Source organism: Labrus mixtus, chromosome 11 (genome assembly GCF_963584025.1).
Source record: "Labrus mixtus chromosome 11, fLabMix1.1, whole genome shotgun sequence".
In the NCBI taxonomy this organism is placed as follows: domain Eukaryota; kingdom Metazoa; phylum Chordata; class Actinopteri; order Labriformes; family Labridae; genus Labrus; species Labrus mixtus.
This window is the reverse complement of record NC_083622.1, coordinates 28,583,720-28,600,670: the sequence shown is the minus strand read 5'-3', so window position 1 is coordinate 28,600,670 and position 16,951 is coordinate 28,583,720. Positions and strand designations below refer to the sequence as shown.

Below are 16,951 nucleotides of genomic sequence, written 5' to 3'. Positions count from 1 at the left end.
ATTAACAGCAATCCAGACAGTTTAATGCTTGAAGGCTTAGAAACTCTTAAAGAGAACATTCAAGGTGGCAACCGACTGAAACTGTTTTTACACATTATAAAGTATTTGGTTCACTAGTCCATCACCATACATTAATTAAATAATTTTAAATCTTAATCAGCAATGTCCATTAGCCTACTTTTACAAAAAAAAAACACTCAAGTGATGCCTTCATGCTTTTTTATTGCTCTTGAGTAAAGTTCTGAACTCAATCATCTTATCCTCGGGGCCCATGAATTGGCCTATGTTGTTGATATCTGCGCTCCATGTGAAAAAGCTGCAGTCCTTGTGGCTGTCCAGGGATGACATGTGACCCTTGACACTTGCCACTTATCATCCCCCAATCTCGTCTATCAACATTTCCTGTCTCTCTAAAACATTAAGTTGGTCATTTTATCCTGTGATATTAGAACAAATTAATTATTTTCATAAGCCCTCTATTTTAGATATTGCCTTAATGTGATGCTAGTCCAGCAAACATACAGTAAAGCAGCGATCATCACCTGGTGGACCGCGGGCCACATCTGGCCAGAATATAAATGATCTCGGGTGATTAAACAATAAACATAAAAATAAAATCCCAAGGCTGAAATACTCTTATTTCACATAGGGCTTGACAGCTGTCAGGCTTATTAACATATTTTAAAGTCCCGCCCCCAAAGTGTCTGTCAAGAAAAAAAAGCTGTCAGCTGACAAATTAAGTTGATGACCCCTGCAGTAAAGTATTATCCAGTAATGATTAGATACATATAATTATTTCTTATTTGACAGTTACAAATACAAAGATTAATGACCCTGATTGAAGAACAGATTAGTACTAGGACAAAAGTTTGGTGTGTTTCAAAAATAACACAAATTGGGAACCATGCATGTTATTACAGTTTCTTTATTACGTTCAATGCAAATGTAAAGGAACACAATGGCAGTTTGAGAAAGCCCATGAATCAATGTCAGATGACTGTGTAGTGGGCCACATAAGTGAAAGAGACCTGGTGAGAAAACAGTAGAGCTAAACATCAACACAGAACTAGTCTCATCTCTCTTATCAACTTAATCTACATCAGATCAAGGATATATTTGTGGAGTCACAAATCCCTGAGGGCATCATTTTGTACATTTCTCTTCTTTGATTTATTTGAAATAAACGAATCTTAGACACAGAAACAACTTCTCTGAGGGCAGAGCAACAAATGAAGTTGAGAAACAGATTAAAGAAGAAAGAACGTATCAGAAAAACAGGGGAACATTTATCTCAAATCATCCATGCTAAAAGCTAAGAAAGCAGCAACTTCACCAAATACCTTTTAGATTACTGAACTAAAAGAGCTTTTGGCTGCCCATTCTTGGACCTCTAAACCCCAGAGCAAGCTGTCAGATCAAATAAACTAATCATGTTCATCACCACATTGTTTGAGGGATCACAGATTAACCCTTCTTTAGATTCCATTTTTAGTATACTCCAGTGAATTGCAAGAATTTAGCTTCATCAGGGTAAAGTGGCCTTCCAACTAAAAATGCAAAGTAGTGGACAAAAGTGAAAATAGAAAGGTGAATGACCTTATATGGAATCTGTGAGCATGTTTGTAGAGGGGGCAGCTTGTGACAAAAGCTAATTGAGTTTTTATCCTTCTCATCTGGGATTGGCTCTTGGACAGAGGAGTAACCGGAGAGGTCCTAATTGCCCAAAGCGTTGGCTTGTGAGCGGTAATAGTGGCATCGTGGAGTACTATCTGATATCTACATGTGAAGCTCATGTTACGCAGCACTTACAGAATATTGCATTTCATCTGTCGGGAGGCTGTCTGAGCCTGTACTGTATCCGAAGCCTGTTTCATTATTCTCCAGCACTGCTGCCAGACTGCTCCTCTGGCACGGAGACTCGTCTCATTTCATAGAGAGAAAAGAAAATGACAAGACGGAGCGCAAAGGAGTGGAACGTTGTACTTGACAACCGGGGGCAGAGATTGTAACTGGAGAAATGTACGATGGGGGAATGTTAGTATTTTCACATTCACTAAGGGAAAGGGCTCCACTTGAGGTCTTTGATAATATAAACACACATATGTAAAAAGGGGGCCAACGATGATATAGGTTATCATACAATCCTGTTATGACACTACAGCATGTATAAACTTGAGTGTAAAAAAAGGTGTATTATTATTCTTAGACATCTCAGTAGTTTGTAAAAGAAGAGGAATAGAGTTAAATCTCATTTCACTTTTAAGCTTCTTATCTATCAGATCACCTCCACAATAAAGATTTCAATGCCTTTGTCAGTTTGTCAGCTTGTTTTTCATTCAATTTTGTGAGAAGAGAAGCATTGGTGAACAACACATTAAGCTTTGGACTAGATCCCACAAAAGAAAATAAGCACAAAACTTTGGATTGGATCTGCTGCCAACCCTTTAAAGCTCCTGTGAGGACTTTTTAACTGGCTATGAAACAAACTGAAATTAATAATGCTGCCTCTTCATGAGCTAAAAAAAGCAAATGAGACCATCAGCATTCAAATTAATGATTTCTTTATAGTCTTTTAAAATGCCTGAAACTGCTGCTGCTTAGCAGTTGTCAGATGAAGTGATTAATTGCATGCTTTAAAAAAACAGCTTTTTTCATACATTTTCCACGACAAAGATTCTTGATGAGTGAAGATTTTTTAATATTTTTTATATAACAATAAAAATAAAACACAACCCTCGCAAATGTACATTATGAAATCAGCAGAGATAAGATCATTTACCACTGGGGTTACCAAAATCTACATGAACTGAAAGTTCCTCACAGGAACTTTAACGGGCTGCTATATCGACCAAACTGCAGGTCAATACGATATCTAAATAATAAGAACTCTCAAATCGTTTTTCATGAAGCTTTACATCATAACTCACAAACAAAGACAACGTGAGTCCATAAGCTGATGTCAACAGGTGCGTTTTCAAGAGTTTTTTGAACATGATCAAGGATGTAGCATTACAGATATCTCCCAGGATAAACGGTAGTTATAGAGTGTGGGGGCAGCTACACTGAAGACTCTGCCCCAGAAAGTCTGAAAGTGGATGTGGGGAGCAGACCAGTATCTGAGGACCAGAAGTTCCAAGGTGGACAAGGTCTGAAAGTCAATGGAGGGCAAGGCCATGCAGTGATTTAGATGTGAGGGGGGTGGTTTTGTATGTGATGCAGGACTTGATCAGGTAAAGATGGATGAGAGAGGGACCTTCTGGAGCACGAGTACCTTCTTGAAGATGTTTCAGTCAAAGCTGTATTTATATAGGTGAATATGGGTAAAGTGGGACAGTTAAGATTAATCATGTTTATCTTTACACTTCCATAACTAAAAATCAACACTGAGCTAATCATAAGGAAGTATGTGATTAAAAAATAAAGTTTCTGTGGGTATGACATCCCTTCCTGGGGCGTGGCACACAATATTCAACAAGCTAGCAGTGAACCAGCGATAGAAAGCGCAATGATATAGCATTTTGAGATGAATGATGTTAAGGTGTTAAAAAACGAATGGATAGCATTTCATTTTGATATATATTGTATGGAATATAATGATGAATCAAAATAAAACAAAATGTAATTTTTTTTTTTTGTTTTGTCAATTTTGACACTGTCCCAGTTTACCAATACAATATTGGTAAAGTGGGACAGCCATTCAAGTCATTTTAATTGGGAAATGTAGTTCCTTTTCAACATATCCTCATAAAATTAGCTAGCTAGCTAGGTGTTTAACCAAGGATTTACGTAAATTTGTATTTACTTTAATGCTAATTGCTAACTGCTAACATGCAAAAGTAGCATACAGATATAAAAATAAATAGCTATAGGCTATAGTTAACATAGTCAATTTACCAACTTCAGGATGACATACTAATGCTAACTATGATAATAATATTTCAGAATCCAATGGTAGAAATTAGAAGGGCAAGGAGGCAGAAGAGAAAGAAGATAAATAAATCAGAATAAAACAAAATGTCAAGATGCCATGGTTGTTTTGATAAGTGACTCAGGCTATCAAACACAGTAAACTTAATTTTGACTGAAGCCTTTCCACTGGTGTGTCCTATCAAACTTAACGTTGAATTAGTTGTTCAGTCAGATCCTGGCTTGGTCTACATGTTTTCTCACTTTTCTACATTTCTTCCTTTAACTCTACTCCAGATGTTTATGTTCACCTATAGGCGGGGGCTGATGACTGTTTGCTGCCTGTGTTTGCTATTAAATTTAGCATGTGTAATTAATGATCTATGATATTTTTGTGAAGGTTCCTTATTTAAATGTTAATATCAAATTATTTTAAAAGTGATAATTGTTGTTATTGATATTATTATTGTGTTTTTAATTGAAAACACTGAATGTGTTTTAAGTGTCCCAGTTTACCAATTATAGGTGTCCTACTTTGCCAATAGTCCCACGGAAATTTTTGTTGAGGGTCAATATTTGTTTGAGTGAGAGCCATCTGTCCTGTGTTTAATATTTCTCTCTTTTTTCTTCTCTATAGTATAGTAGAGCTCTTAAGCTATTTAGAATAGTATAATATGAGGGGATTTGACAAATAAATCATAATTAAAATCGACACAGAAGGCAAAATTTCAGAAAGTGTCCCACTTTACCCAAATTCACCCGATATGAACATGTACACATACAGCTGTGAGATGTGTCAACCCCGTATAAACTAGTTTACACTGGAGTTAGCTATAGCTAGCAACACTTGGTTCACAGACACCGTATTTTGAGTTTGATAAATTGTCTTTCTATTTTTCTGCTGGTCTTTGTAAATGATCAAAATGGGTGACTCTTTTAAAAATGAAACAATCTCAATAGGAAATCTAAGTGAATACAGCCTGCTGAGCTTTGTTGTTGCTAGCTAGTGAGCCAAATGCTTAATTTAGAAGAGTTCATACGAACTATATTGATGAAATGTAGACAGAACATGAACACTAAAAAATGGATGATGTTGATTGGGGTTAAAAGAAAGATGATTAAATAAAAAATGCATAGGTCTATACAATGAGACATCTCATTAAAAATGAGTTAGGTAGAAGAGCTAGGAGTTTCTATAACTGAACATCCTCTACATGTGCCCCCTTGAATGAAAAAACCCAGAATAAATATCATGTATAATCCATCTGGAATAATGAAGGGGAAAAATAAAATATATTTCGAGACTACGCTGGAACAAGCCCAGGGAGATGCACGTTTTTTTTTCCATCTGGCTTGCTTGTGTAAAGAGCTGTGAAAAATTGGGTAATTTCAGGCAACATAACAAATTCCTGTTTCTATCAGCGAGGGCTGTTGCTGGAGGAGGTGAACCAGTGTCCACTTTAACACCTCTTGTACCAACAGATTAATGACAGAACAACTTTCATAACCTGTGTGGACCATGTTACACCGTTTCTTCAAGGCCTGCTGAGCATTCTAATTTGGAGGGGGGGAAACAAACGACATGTTTTTAAACAAGGGTTTTGCACCACATGACCTTGTAGAAAAGCATTGCAGGATGGCGTGATCGAGCTCCTCCTGGATGTCCGCGCTCCTGGTGCCTTGCTGCTGTGCTGCTGAGGTCATTACTCATTGTGACAACTTCTGCTGATCTACATCATATTACCAAGTGTTTAATGTTGTTCCCTGCTGACCGCATGGCCTCCGAAAAACTGTCTCCAAAAAGACGATATGCCAGGCTGTATTTAATGCATCATCACCATTGTTAAAGTGCCTCCCTCAGCAAATCCCACAGCCTGCTGTTCTTCATGGAAACTTTTTAATTTTTGCTTTGCAACTGCATTTGACATTCTGCTTGATTAGTTATTGATCATCTCATCTGAAGTACTTTGAGAAAATGTGCACACTATGTAAACAAAGGCTATTTATAGTTTGCCTCCTGAGGCGAAAAGTGCTCAGAACTCAGTCTGACAATTTATACTGGATTACACGAGGCCCATATCACACATTTTTCTGTTGTTTTCAGTTATTGTAGACACTTCACACTATAAAACTAGAAGGAAAGTGCACCCAGGAACAACCAGGGTGTTTTTCCTGTAAAGACCAGAGGCTACTCTATTTTTCTACAGTTTTCCTCTTCTCTGAATTTGTTTCATTTTAGGGTACAGTACTGAACACCTTAGATTATATAAGAACCACTCTAGCTTTACCAGAAGGCAGAAATCTGTCACTAAGTTGTCACATATTATTTGTACATGCTCTTGATGGTGGTGGCTCCTTCCTAAATGTTTAGATGGTGGAGGAGAAATGTACAGACACACACATCACAAGCCGTGTTTATGCTCGAATGTGTCAACATGTAAATGTTAACCTGGTAGACTGGAGGATCCAGGAGAGGATTTAGTAAGTCCAGAAACAATAATGCTGTCTTGGAGTTTTTCCTCAAAGGGAGACTTAATGAGAGGAGCAGCATTAACACTAACATGAAAGGAACACTTTGACATTTTGGGTAACATGGTGATTTGCTGCCATGGCAGTTAGATGGGGAGATGGTTTAGCATTCACATCTCTAAATGTAGAATACAGCTCTCAGGCCTGTAAGCTAAGTTTAGAATAATGACTGAAGGTAGAGGGGAACAGCTGGCTTGTAAAAGCAAAATAAATCTACCTGTCAGCACCTTTAAAGATTAACAATTAATGTCTTGAATATCTTTCATCTGACAAAAAAAAGGCTAAAAAAGACTAGTTGTGGTTATATAAGTGGTTATACTTAGTGGACTATATCTTGGCTAGGAGCAGTGACTTCCTGGAGCCTTTGGGTCATCATGAAGGTTGGTAGTAAACCATTAAGTGTTATGATCATCTGTCAAACTCAATTCACCAAATAAGGTGCAATTGGCATTCTAGACAGTCAAAGTGACTTGGGTCCTCTGAAGTCATGCTCATGGGTGGGAAGCTCAAATGCTGGTACTGAAATGTGGAGGGACATTTGGCTAATGCTAACTAATCTGAGAACATATGAGCTATCTTTGGACAAGAGCTCATGTTAGCACAGCAATTTGCACTATTCTGACAAAAATATTAGCTTTCAGCTATTCCCCAGCTAACAGTAGCCTTATTTAAGGCAATGCGAGGTAGGGATACATGTCTGACTGTGGCTAACTGGTTCAAATATTTGCATTTTTACCTTGAAAAATGTCCTGATTCCAACTCTTTCTATTCAACATTTGATCACTTTATAAGAGGTGAAGTGATATCCCTCATCAAATAGCCTTTATTCATACATTTACAACAGCATTTAAAGAGTAAGTCAGAGGAACAAAGGCTGCTGTGGGAATGAGGTAAATCTATGCTCTAGTCTAATGCAAATGTTATCTTTCCTTGCAAACTTTAAATCAGCTCAGTTAAGTACCGGACAGAATGGTTGACATGTATGCCAGTACATATAATCACATTTGAGAATACCATATTTAGAGCAAAATAAAAAAAATAAGTATATCCATAATGCTGGTCTGTTTCTAGAACAAAATGACTTAGGGTGCATCTGAGATTAAAAAGGGTGCAGCTACAGTGACCGGCAACAGCAATGTAAAACAGCGTAGGTGCTATGGGTCCCACATGTTGTCCCCAATGAACAGACAGGTCATGTGCACTTGTCATGACCATCAGATCATGGATGTAATAAACATGCTCTGAGTCACCTTTGTCATTTGAAAGCCTTGAGTACCTATTGTTTAAAAAATATTGTTGTTTTTTTGCATCCATTCAATTGAGCTGGCAGAAATTTTAAATGAAGGTACACACTTTTCAAACTACAAAATAGAGTTGGGCTCCACAGTTTTCCACATACTTACTGTATGTTGACATGTAATGGAACCAGCCACTGTTTTGGCATCCTGGCTTCACACATGAAGTGTAACACTGATTTAAGGTAAGAGCACAGTGAGTTCAGACATTGTAAATAGCTGTGATGATTTTAAAGGTCCCATATTCTTCTTTTTCTGGTTTTATATGCTCTTTAGTGTGTTTTCCAAGTGTCCTGTGCATGTTTAGGCACATCTATGTGCAAAAATTCAAAGTCTGCGGAAACGCAGCTTCTCCTACGTCCTCCTGTTAGCTGTAGCATTAGCTACATGTAACGCTCGATTCTAGCCCCCCTCGAAAAAAATGTGTCAGTCCGACGTCATTGTCAGTGTGAGATCACTGATGTAAGCCCTGCAGCTCATGTTGACATTTCTGAGACGCGTGCTGAGCAACTGACCAATAACGACAGAGCGGATCGGCAGACCAATCAGAGCAGACTTGGCCCACGTGGGGTCTAACAGTGTGGGCTCAACAGAGTGTAGCTGACAGACTCAGAGCGGAGAGGGAGCAAGGAGGAGCAGTACATGAAAACAGACGTTATCACACATTATACAGGTATATAGTATAACTGGGCTGCAGAATAAACATGTTTCCATGAGATCAAACTTCTAGAAAAGAATTCCAAACAGTAAAAGTAACAATAGAAATGTACTTTAATTTAACCATCTTGCTGTCTTATATTGAATATCAAATGATTGTTTGAGCACTCTTCATCGTCTTTAGTAAAAAAATCCAAAATGTCATCTTACAATTATTTTGAATGATTTGCCAAATATGAACAGGATCCCACACTGCATGGATTTCTTGGATAGAAACCCCTAAAGCCAGTCAGAGCAGAGAGCAGCTTCAGACAAGTTTGTGGTCTGTTTTGCTTTTTGTAACGAAAGATGACTGACTTTAAAAGCCCAAAGCCAACAATCTTCTCAGCACGCCTGTCAAGATATCAGCTAATTTAAGAAACAAATTAGTGCAAAAACACTTGGGCCTCTCACTTTCTGTTTTAGAGTGAACACAAGAGAGCACTTGATAGTTAGAGTCCAGCATCAGACGAATATGTCCACCCATTAATCAGTCTCTAGGGAGGTTTAAAGTGTAATGAAAAGGCTACTCTTTTCTCTTCTGTTACAGCCATTACAAGGCAGGCTGGTTTATAATTCTGAGTTTACAGAAAAAGTATTAAAGTGAGAACAACGGCTCTTTTTGAGACTTTCACATTGATCAGCTCTGCCATTATTATTATTATGGCGCTGAGAAGTCAACACACACATTCTCCATGTGTGCCTGGTAGATTGTTTCCTGCAGAGCTCAGGGGTAACACTTCTGACAATGTTGAGGGAAGACTGACTTAGAAAACATCATTATCAAAGACTGACCTCTAGATTTATAAAGAAAGAGATATTAAATGAAGTTCTCTGATGTGCACCATGCTATGTTATTTTGGGTGTTTTTGGGGAAGGGGGGAGTGAACATTAGTCTTGTTTGATATCATTAAAATATGGTCATGAGAAACATTTCTCTTCAGGGGAAAAATCACAAGATAAAAACAGAGCCATCTTTGTGAAATTATTTGATCTATCGTCCAAGGTCTTCAAAGACTGAAGGTCACACGAGAAAGGTCAGCATATCAGAAACATTTATCCTCAACTATCATGCAGTTATACTCATCATTCTGTAAAAAAACCCACAGGTAGCCTCAGTGCCTCAAATCCTACAATAACAGGTAATTCCCAGGATTCATTTTGACATTTAACATGTTCTTCATTGGGTTGAATCGTTGTACAGGAAAGCCGTCAGACATCTTGGGTTTGCCCTATCTCTGCACTTCCCTGCTTCTGTCCCTCAAGCACACGTGGCAGACGCCGAGCTCGCTCCGAGAGGCCACAGTGCTGTCAGCTCAGATCCGTCTTCGTTTAGGAGGCTGCTTGTTCATTAAGGCCGACATGGCTCAACAGGAGGCAGGCTTTTATAAACAAGCCTGCGTACGGTGTCATAAATCCACATTAGGAGAAGCAGAGGAATCTCATGTGGTGGGAGGTTGCAGAGGTGATGGTTTTTGTGACAAGTAGTCCAGGCCTTCAGCAGAGCCCTGTTCTCCTAAAGATCAGGAGCAATGGTACTACATCACAGAAGATTGAGTGAATTTCTGTTGCTATGTTAAAAAAAAAAAAAAAAATCGTTATGATAATTCCAGTCTACAAAGCGTGCTCTGTGTGACTGCCATTTACACGGCCGGATTGTTTTATTTTTTCCTAGAGAAAGGTCAGTGGCTGGGGCAACATGCCAGGTGTTGTGGAGCAGCAGACCAGTGTGGTGTGCTGAATGTAATTATGGCACTCTGGCAATCTGATAACCTGCCAGTCTGTCTCTCCACACTGCAAAGGTGCACTGGCATATTAAAGAGGGCTCAACAACATGGCTGTTAGCAGGGAACAGTGTGCACGTGTGGAGGTAAATGGGATAGGGGCCAGGGTTCGACTCGCTTCAAAGACCAGTTGTTTTCCATAGTGTTAGGGTAATTATTTACTTTAAAATACAAGAACAATTCAAACAAAACCATTGTGATTATTGATTTAAGTCATTCTATCTGACTATATCTATACTTTAAAGTTCAGTTGCAACCAGTGCTGGAGTTGTGTGCACAGTTGTAGGCTGGTTTACTGTGTTAACCCCGGTATTAGAGTGCTTGTTGTCTGTGTTTTTACCAAGTTTTTATAATGTGCTTTTGTGTTGAATATACTTTTATATCCGTATCGCTCTCTAAGGCTTTCCACATTATGGAAAGGCAACAAGTGATGAGACTTTTCTTGACGACAGCTCTCCTCCCTCAGGCCTTGTTCCCCCATTGTCTGGAAGGCTAAAGACAGAGAACAGAAGTCTCCCATGTGCAGTTAAAAGCTACAGATTACATGAAAGATTGTAGCGTTAATTGGCTGCAGCCGTGCTCCGCCGGATGGACTCTAGCCTGAGATAAAAGGAGGGTTTCCCAAATGTGAGTTACTAAATTAAAGAGGGGATCAACCAGAGTTGAAGAGCCTTCCTCTTGTTCGCTCGGTATTTCCACAGGCAGAGTTTTGCCATGTAGAGCTGCAGCGGAAAGACAGTAGCCCAAGGACAACATTTTGTTCTGCAGGATACCCACCTTAATTGCCTAACACTTGACTACAGAAGCATCATAGGAGCTAACGCCTGAAATTTGGCAAACGATTTTGTACTAAATGAAGACTGATTTTTTTTTTTTTTTACCCTACTTCTTAGATTTGAGTCAAGCATATCTGTGAAAAAAAAGACTTCTGTCTGCTTCACATAATATTCTGGCTTCAGTACATAGTCCTTCTCCTGTCAGGAAATAAGCTTCAGGCGACGACTCTAACAGATAACTGAGAGAGTCCAGGGAGCAGCCCGAGCCCTGCCACTGCCTCTCTGAATCTCAGCTGACACCGTAAGTCAACGGCCAGCTATTTAGACATCTAAGCTGTTTTGAGACTTGTGTTAACAAGCACAAAGGGGCCACTGAGCCAGCCAGAGAAGGTGTTGCCGTGCTAATAGAACAGAGAGCACTCTCCAAACTCATCTGTTTCATTCTTCTTCCCTTTCAAACATTCACTCCCTCACTGGCTTTTTCCTTTTTTTTTTAGTTTCCTCGCTGTAATTACACCTGCTCCGCCAAGCGTAGCTCGAGGCGTGGCTGGGCAAAATCACTCGTTAATATGAATCTGCAGAGTGTGTGAGAAGGAGAAGGAGGAGGAATACTCACAGGCGGTCTCTGTGGAAACATTAGGTTGTAAGCAGCCCGCACCTGTGTGGTCCTCCTGGGACGAAGAGGTAAAGAAGCCTCACTTTGGGGAATTGTGTGTGAAGTGAGACCATCCATTTTCAAAATGAACCTGCGACAATTACAAAGTCAGAGTGAGGAAACAAGCTTCTGTAACTAACAGCCATCGGGCTTTGGATTGTTTAAGCAGCTGAAATCAACCTGCAAAATGACATTCAGGAGGATGTCAGAGCCAAAAAGGAAGGTTTAATCATCACAATAGAAGCCAAAAGGCGTAGAGAATTATAACATGCAGCATATTAGTGACTACACAACTTTACACACCCCTGCTTATCTCCAAGATTAGAATCCCGCTTTGGAACAACTGTCTCCTAAACGAAGACATCTCAAGGCTGAACGTGTGAATCAAAGGTGTGACGACACGTCTTCAACCTCAGAGACAGTAGAGTGGCTGCTGTGTTTGTTAGGAGACATACAGATTAACACCAGACAGAGCACCAGACCAGACAGACAGTGTTACACAGCGCGCTCTCCTACCAAATGAGAGTAATCAGACACATCCAGAGATCAGAATTACAGCAGCAGCTGATGACAAAAAATGACTTAATTTATACCGAAATCCATATATGTACCATGACGACACACTGTTGTTGCTACAGTGATGGAAATCTGTGCAAAATCCATGCTGTGCTACTACAAATGACGGGTAGCTGCAGGCTATGTAGGGCCAGTTGTTAGAGATGCTGTGTGTGTGTGTGTGTGTGTGTGTGTGTGTGTGATTGGGAAGAGAGTGAGAGATGAGTGAAGAGGGAAATTATTATCTCTCTGAGTGCTCTTCAACAGGCCAAGGAAGTTCAGTCGTTCCTGTGTGCAGACACAAAAACACCCTCATTAATATAGACAGCTAGACAGCAACATGCATGGTACTCTTCAAAAAGGAAAACCACACATTCATTATTTACCATATTATACTGGACAGCGTGAAATGTAGCAATTGGGAAGAAAACACTAATGAAAAAACACTTTTCCTATGAATGTCACTTCCCCCTTAACAGGGTTACGTAGAGAGCAAAGCAGCTTGAGCTCATTTCCATAAAACCTCTGTGTCCCCCAAGTGAATAAGGGGGCTCAGTTTGCCTTCATTAGCATGTGCCAGGAAACACCATTACTTACATTTTTTTTTGCAGCTGGAATATTTTGAAAGGCATTTAGTGTGTTCTCGAGACTATTGGACGTCAAAGGAGCCCACTGGCTGAAGCTCAAAGACCTTCTTTTGGGGAATTCACTGCAGAGCCAAGGTTTTTTTTTTTTTTTATCAGATTCACAGCAGGAAGCAAATTGGATGGGAGATAACTGTCGGCTACTCTCATCACCTTAAGACCCGCTGATGGGTGCTCATTTATATTCAGACAGAATCTCCTCTATTCAACTTCTCAATTTGACTTTTATTTCCCACCGCATAAAACACACTAACTCCAAACTGTTGAGATTCTTCATGTGCTGATCCTTCATACATTTTCTGATTTAATGTTTTTTTTTTTCACATAGCTCATGCTAGCTGTGGTGCTGCCTCAGGAATGAGTATCTCCTCCATCAAAGCCTGTGGATCACATTCCTCACTTATAGGATTAAAGGTCCTCAGTCAAGACAGATACCAGCAATCCAGAGGCTTTTTATTTAGCTGAATATCTTCACAGAAAAAAATAGCAATTACATCTATCTAGTAATCCAAAAAAAAAAACCTATGCAATGTGCACTATAAACATTCAAAAAGGGCATACTTTATATCACAATTCACATATTAAAAATAACAAACTCATAAACAAGCAGTATAGCATTTCTCTGCAGCAGAGGCATAATGACAAGGATGCAATGACCAGCTGAGTGTTGTTTATCGACAGGTATTCTTTCACAAAGTCACCTAACTTCGTCCGTTTCTCCTTTAGGAAAAGTAAAAATAGAACATATCACTCTTTGCAGCTCTTCCAAAAGAACAACAGCGACCGTTTACCAGAATTCATTGCCCATGCAATGCAACACGGAAGACACACAGCTGCCAGGTACTTTTATAAGACATGCGGCAGTGGTTGAATGGAGGTTGTGGGGGGGGGGGGGGGGATAATAAGGAGTCATGACAGATGTCAAATCTGTATAGCATCAAAGGGGGAAAGGGGGAAGGGGAGGAAGACTTTCATGCAACTCTTAACAGTACAAGTCATTTCATATCTCACTGTGAGGTCCATGACACTGTCCCACTATTGCTCACACATCTGAGTTGATGCTCAGGTTGGCCAAACGGGGATCAGAGTTTATCTCGTACCTGTAATGGTACCCCTCCATATGGTCCCTACAAGCATCCCGAATGTTGTACATCCAACGCTTGATACCTTTTCTGTTTAGGTAGAGAACCAGCAGAAATATGACGCCAATAAGAGCCAGAACCAGCCCCAGAAAAACATAAGAGGTCTCCAGGACGCCCTCCATGTCACCCAAACACTTCAGCTGTGACAGCTCTAGATGCAGGAGGTGTCGGCGCCTGAGGGCCTCGGGCTCTGCACAGGTCAGGTACTGCCTGTCCACGATCTGAGTAGTGTTTTTCAGCCAGAGCAGCATGTCTTCGATGAAGCAGTCGCATCGCCAGGGGTTCCCTGCCAGCTGGATTCGGAGTCCAGGCTTGCGGTCGAACTGCACCAGGGTGGCGGTGGGAAGGTCCCTCAGGCTGTTGTCCCTCAGGTCAAGGTCACGCAGCGGCACCTTCAGCGTACCATTCGGAATGGAGATGATGGAGCTGTTCTGCAGGCTGAGGTTGACCAGGTGGGAGAGGCTGGAGAATATGTCATCTGGAAGAATCACAAGGTCATTGTTGGACAGGTCCAGGACTGTCAGCTGATGGAGGTTTCCACTCTGCAGGAAGCCCAGAAACTCATCCATGAAGGTATGATTGTGAAAAGTACTACTGAGGTTCAAGACTTGCACTTTGTTCTCACTGGGAAAAGCTCCTTCACTGAAGTTCAGAATGTTGTTATTGCTAAGGTCCAGTCGCACAAGGTTTGGCAAGTTTTCAAATGCCTGTACATCCACAAACTCAATCTCATTCCCACTAAGATAGAGATCTGTTAACAGTTCCAGGCGGGTTGGGAAAGAGTCCACACTAATACCGGAAATGTCGTTTCCTGTGACGAACAGAACTTTGGTGTTGTTTGGTAAAGAATGCGGAATGGCATTCAAATCCTGGTTTTGGCATTTCACAGTTTGTGAAACGCACAAACACTTGTCTGGACAACCGTGACAGGTCAATATGACACAGAGGAGCAACAGCAAATAAATCATCCCAGAATTCAGTTTTCTCCCTCTGTTGTCTTCGCGGTTACATCCGCATGACGTGCTCAACAGGCGCATCTCGGATTTTTACAAATCTGTCTGTGGCAGACTGTGCGTAAAGATTGTTCTCCAGCCACACAAACCAGTCACCGCCTCGATCTTCTAACGGGACCAGGGGAAAGTTTTTTTTTCAACTGTTTATCCCGCTTTTTCTCCTTTCGAAAAACTGCCCCGAGTTCCTATTTAAACTCCACATAACTACCCCCAAATCATCCTGGTTTAGGGAAAGTCTACATTTCCTTGGCGATAAAGGACGCTCGTAAACTTCTCGGGCAATCCTCTTCGTTTGTTCTCAACCTCAGGCTGCATAAAAAACCAATCGATGCTTTAAAAGGCAAAAAGTGCGAAGCAGATGTAACTACGGCAAACAACTTACGCCCATTTCAGAGGCAGAAAACGTTGCGTGTCTCCAAACACTGCCATGTACGTAGGCTACTTCCAGCTTGTGGCTCTTGTACACGGCGGGACTATGGAGGGGGAGACTAAACAGAGCAGCACTGTGCACAGCATTGGAAGGTGGGAGCATACCATTTTCGGCGAAAAGGGGGAGGTGAACAGAACACTCATACAGGTTTATTCGGATTTTAAATGAAATATTTTACTAAGGATCCTATATTGTTTTCCTTTTGTATTTATCTTAAGTCACTGTCAAACATCTTTTTAAAATTGCATCTCGGCTTGTAATGATATGTGCTGGGGGTCCAGGAACCACTGAGGGTCTGCGACGGAGCTATAATGACGTCCCGAGCAACGTTACTGTAAAATGAGGTAGCCTCATTGTACTTATCAGATAGGCTTATTTGGTGATGGTTTAGTTGCAACTCTGTGTTAAGTGACCACTTGCACATTTTCAGATATAATTATTGAAGGCTATTATAATATCTTTATAATGCCTATAGGCAATTAAGTAAAGGGAAAATAGGCAACAAATCATTAAGAATCGAACACCCATTTGATCGGCCTACATGCACAACCCTAAGGCTGAGAGAAATCAGGTGAAGGAAACATCCAACATTTTATTCAATGATAATGTCACATAAAGGAATCCATATTTTACTGCTATATATTTTGAAAATTGAATTTTCATTAGGGACCCTAAATGATAAATTGATCTTCATATCTCACCCAGGGATGTCAAGATGCCATTTCTTTGGATGACAATTTTGTATTTAACATGATCCAGTTCCACCTAAACAACGAACTCAAACCGAGAGCAAATCAGAGATGATTCTTAATTTTTTTGGATTCAGGTGCCATTTCTTTTCATTTAAACCGACACTTGAAACAAAAACACATTAAATTAAATCATGTTTATTTTTTATTTATGTGTGTGTGTGTGTGTGTGTGTGTGTGTGTGTGTGTGTGTGTGTGTGTGTGTGTGTGTATGTAGCCTATTCAAAAAGGTGGATTACTTAGCTTATAAAAGCACAAATGTTAAAATTTAGGCTCTAAATATAAATATTTAGGATACAGGACTTTTTCTTCACTGCTATCTTTACCAAAACACATTCTTGTGATCCATGTGCTGGAGCAAATGGTCAAAATTGATATGTTAGGATGAACTGACACATTTATTCTGCTAGAGTTAATCAAATCGAGTTAATCGAATAACTCAACATATTCACCTTGGAAAGCTTTGTTAGGCTTCAAAAACATTGTTCTAAAAACAAGGGAATGGTCAGTTTAACTTTTTTTCTCTTAATATATGGTCTGATTTTTTTTCCAATATTCTTTCAACAAATGATGAGTGGACAAATTGCCTGCTGGATTATGCAGGATAATACTGCTGAAAACTGAACTTTGGATGTGTTCATGCATGACTTGTCAGGGAGGGCATGCTCATCAATATCTCATATTTGGAAGCCCCTGAGAAGAACTCAGTGTAACCCTACCTTTACCCTATTCTGACCCCATCCTGACCTCGGTCAATGTGACAATTGCTTCATGGAA

General features: G+C 40.1%; 1 protein-coding gene across 1 annotated transcript; it reads right to left on the bottom strand.

The window, feature by feature from the left end:
- Positions 1 to 13,272: 13,272 nt before the first annotated feature.
- On the bottom strand, positions 13,273 to 15,491 carry tpbgb (trophoblast glycoprotein b). Its single transcript, XM_061051196.1, has one exon. It carries the CDS (start codon positions 15,017 to 15,019, stop codon positions 13,883 to 13,885), a length of 1,137 nt encoding a protein of 378 aa, XP_060907179.1. The 5' UTR covers positions 15,020 to 15,491; the 3' UTR covers positions 13,273 to 13,882.
- Positions 15,492 to 16,951: the final 1,460 nt, after the last annotated feature.

Excerpts from the sequence above, each read along its gene's own strand:
- tpbgb (XM_061051196.1), bottom strand. The coding sequence starts at position 15,019 with ATGCGCCTGTTGAGCACGTCATGCGGATGTAACCGCGAAGACAACAGA.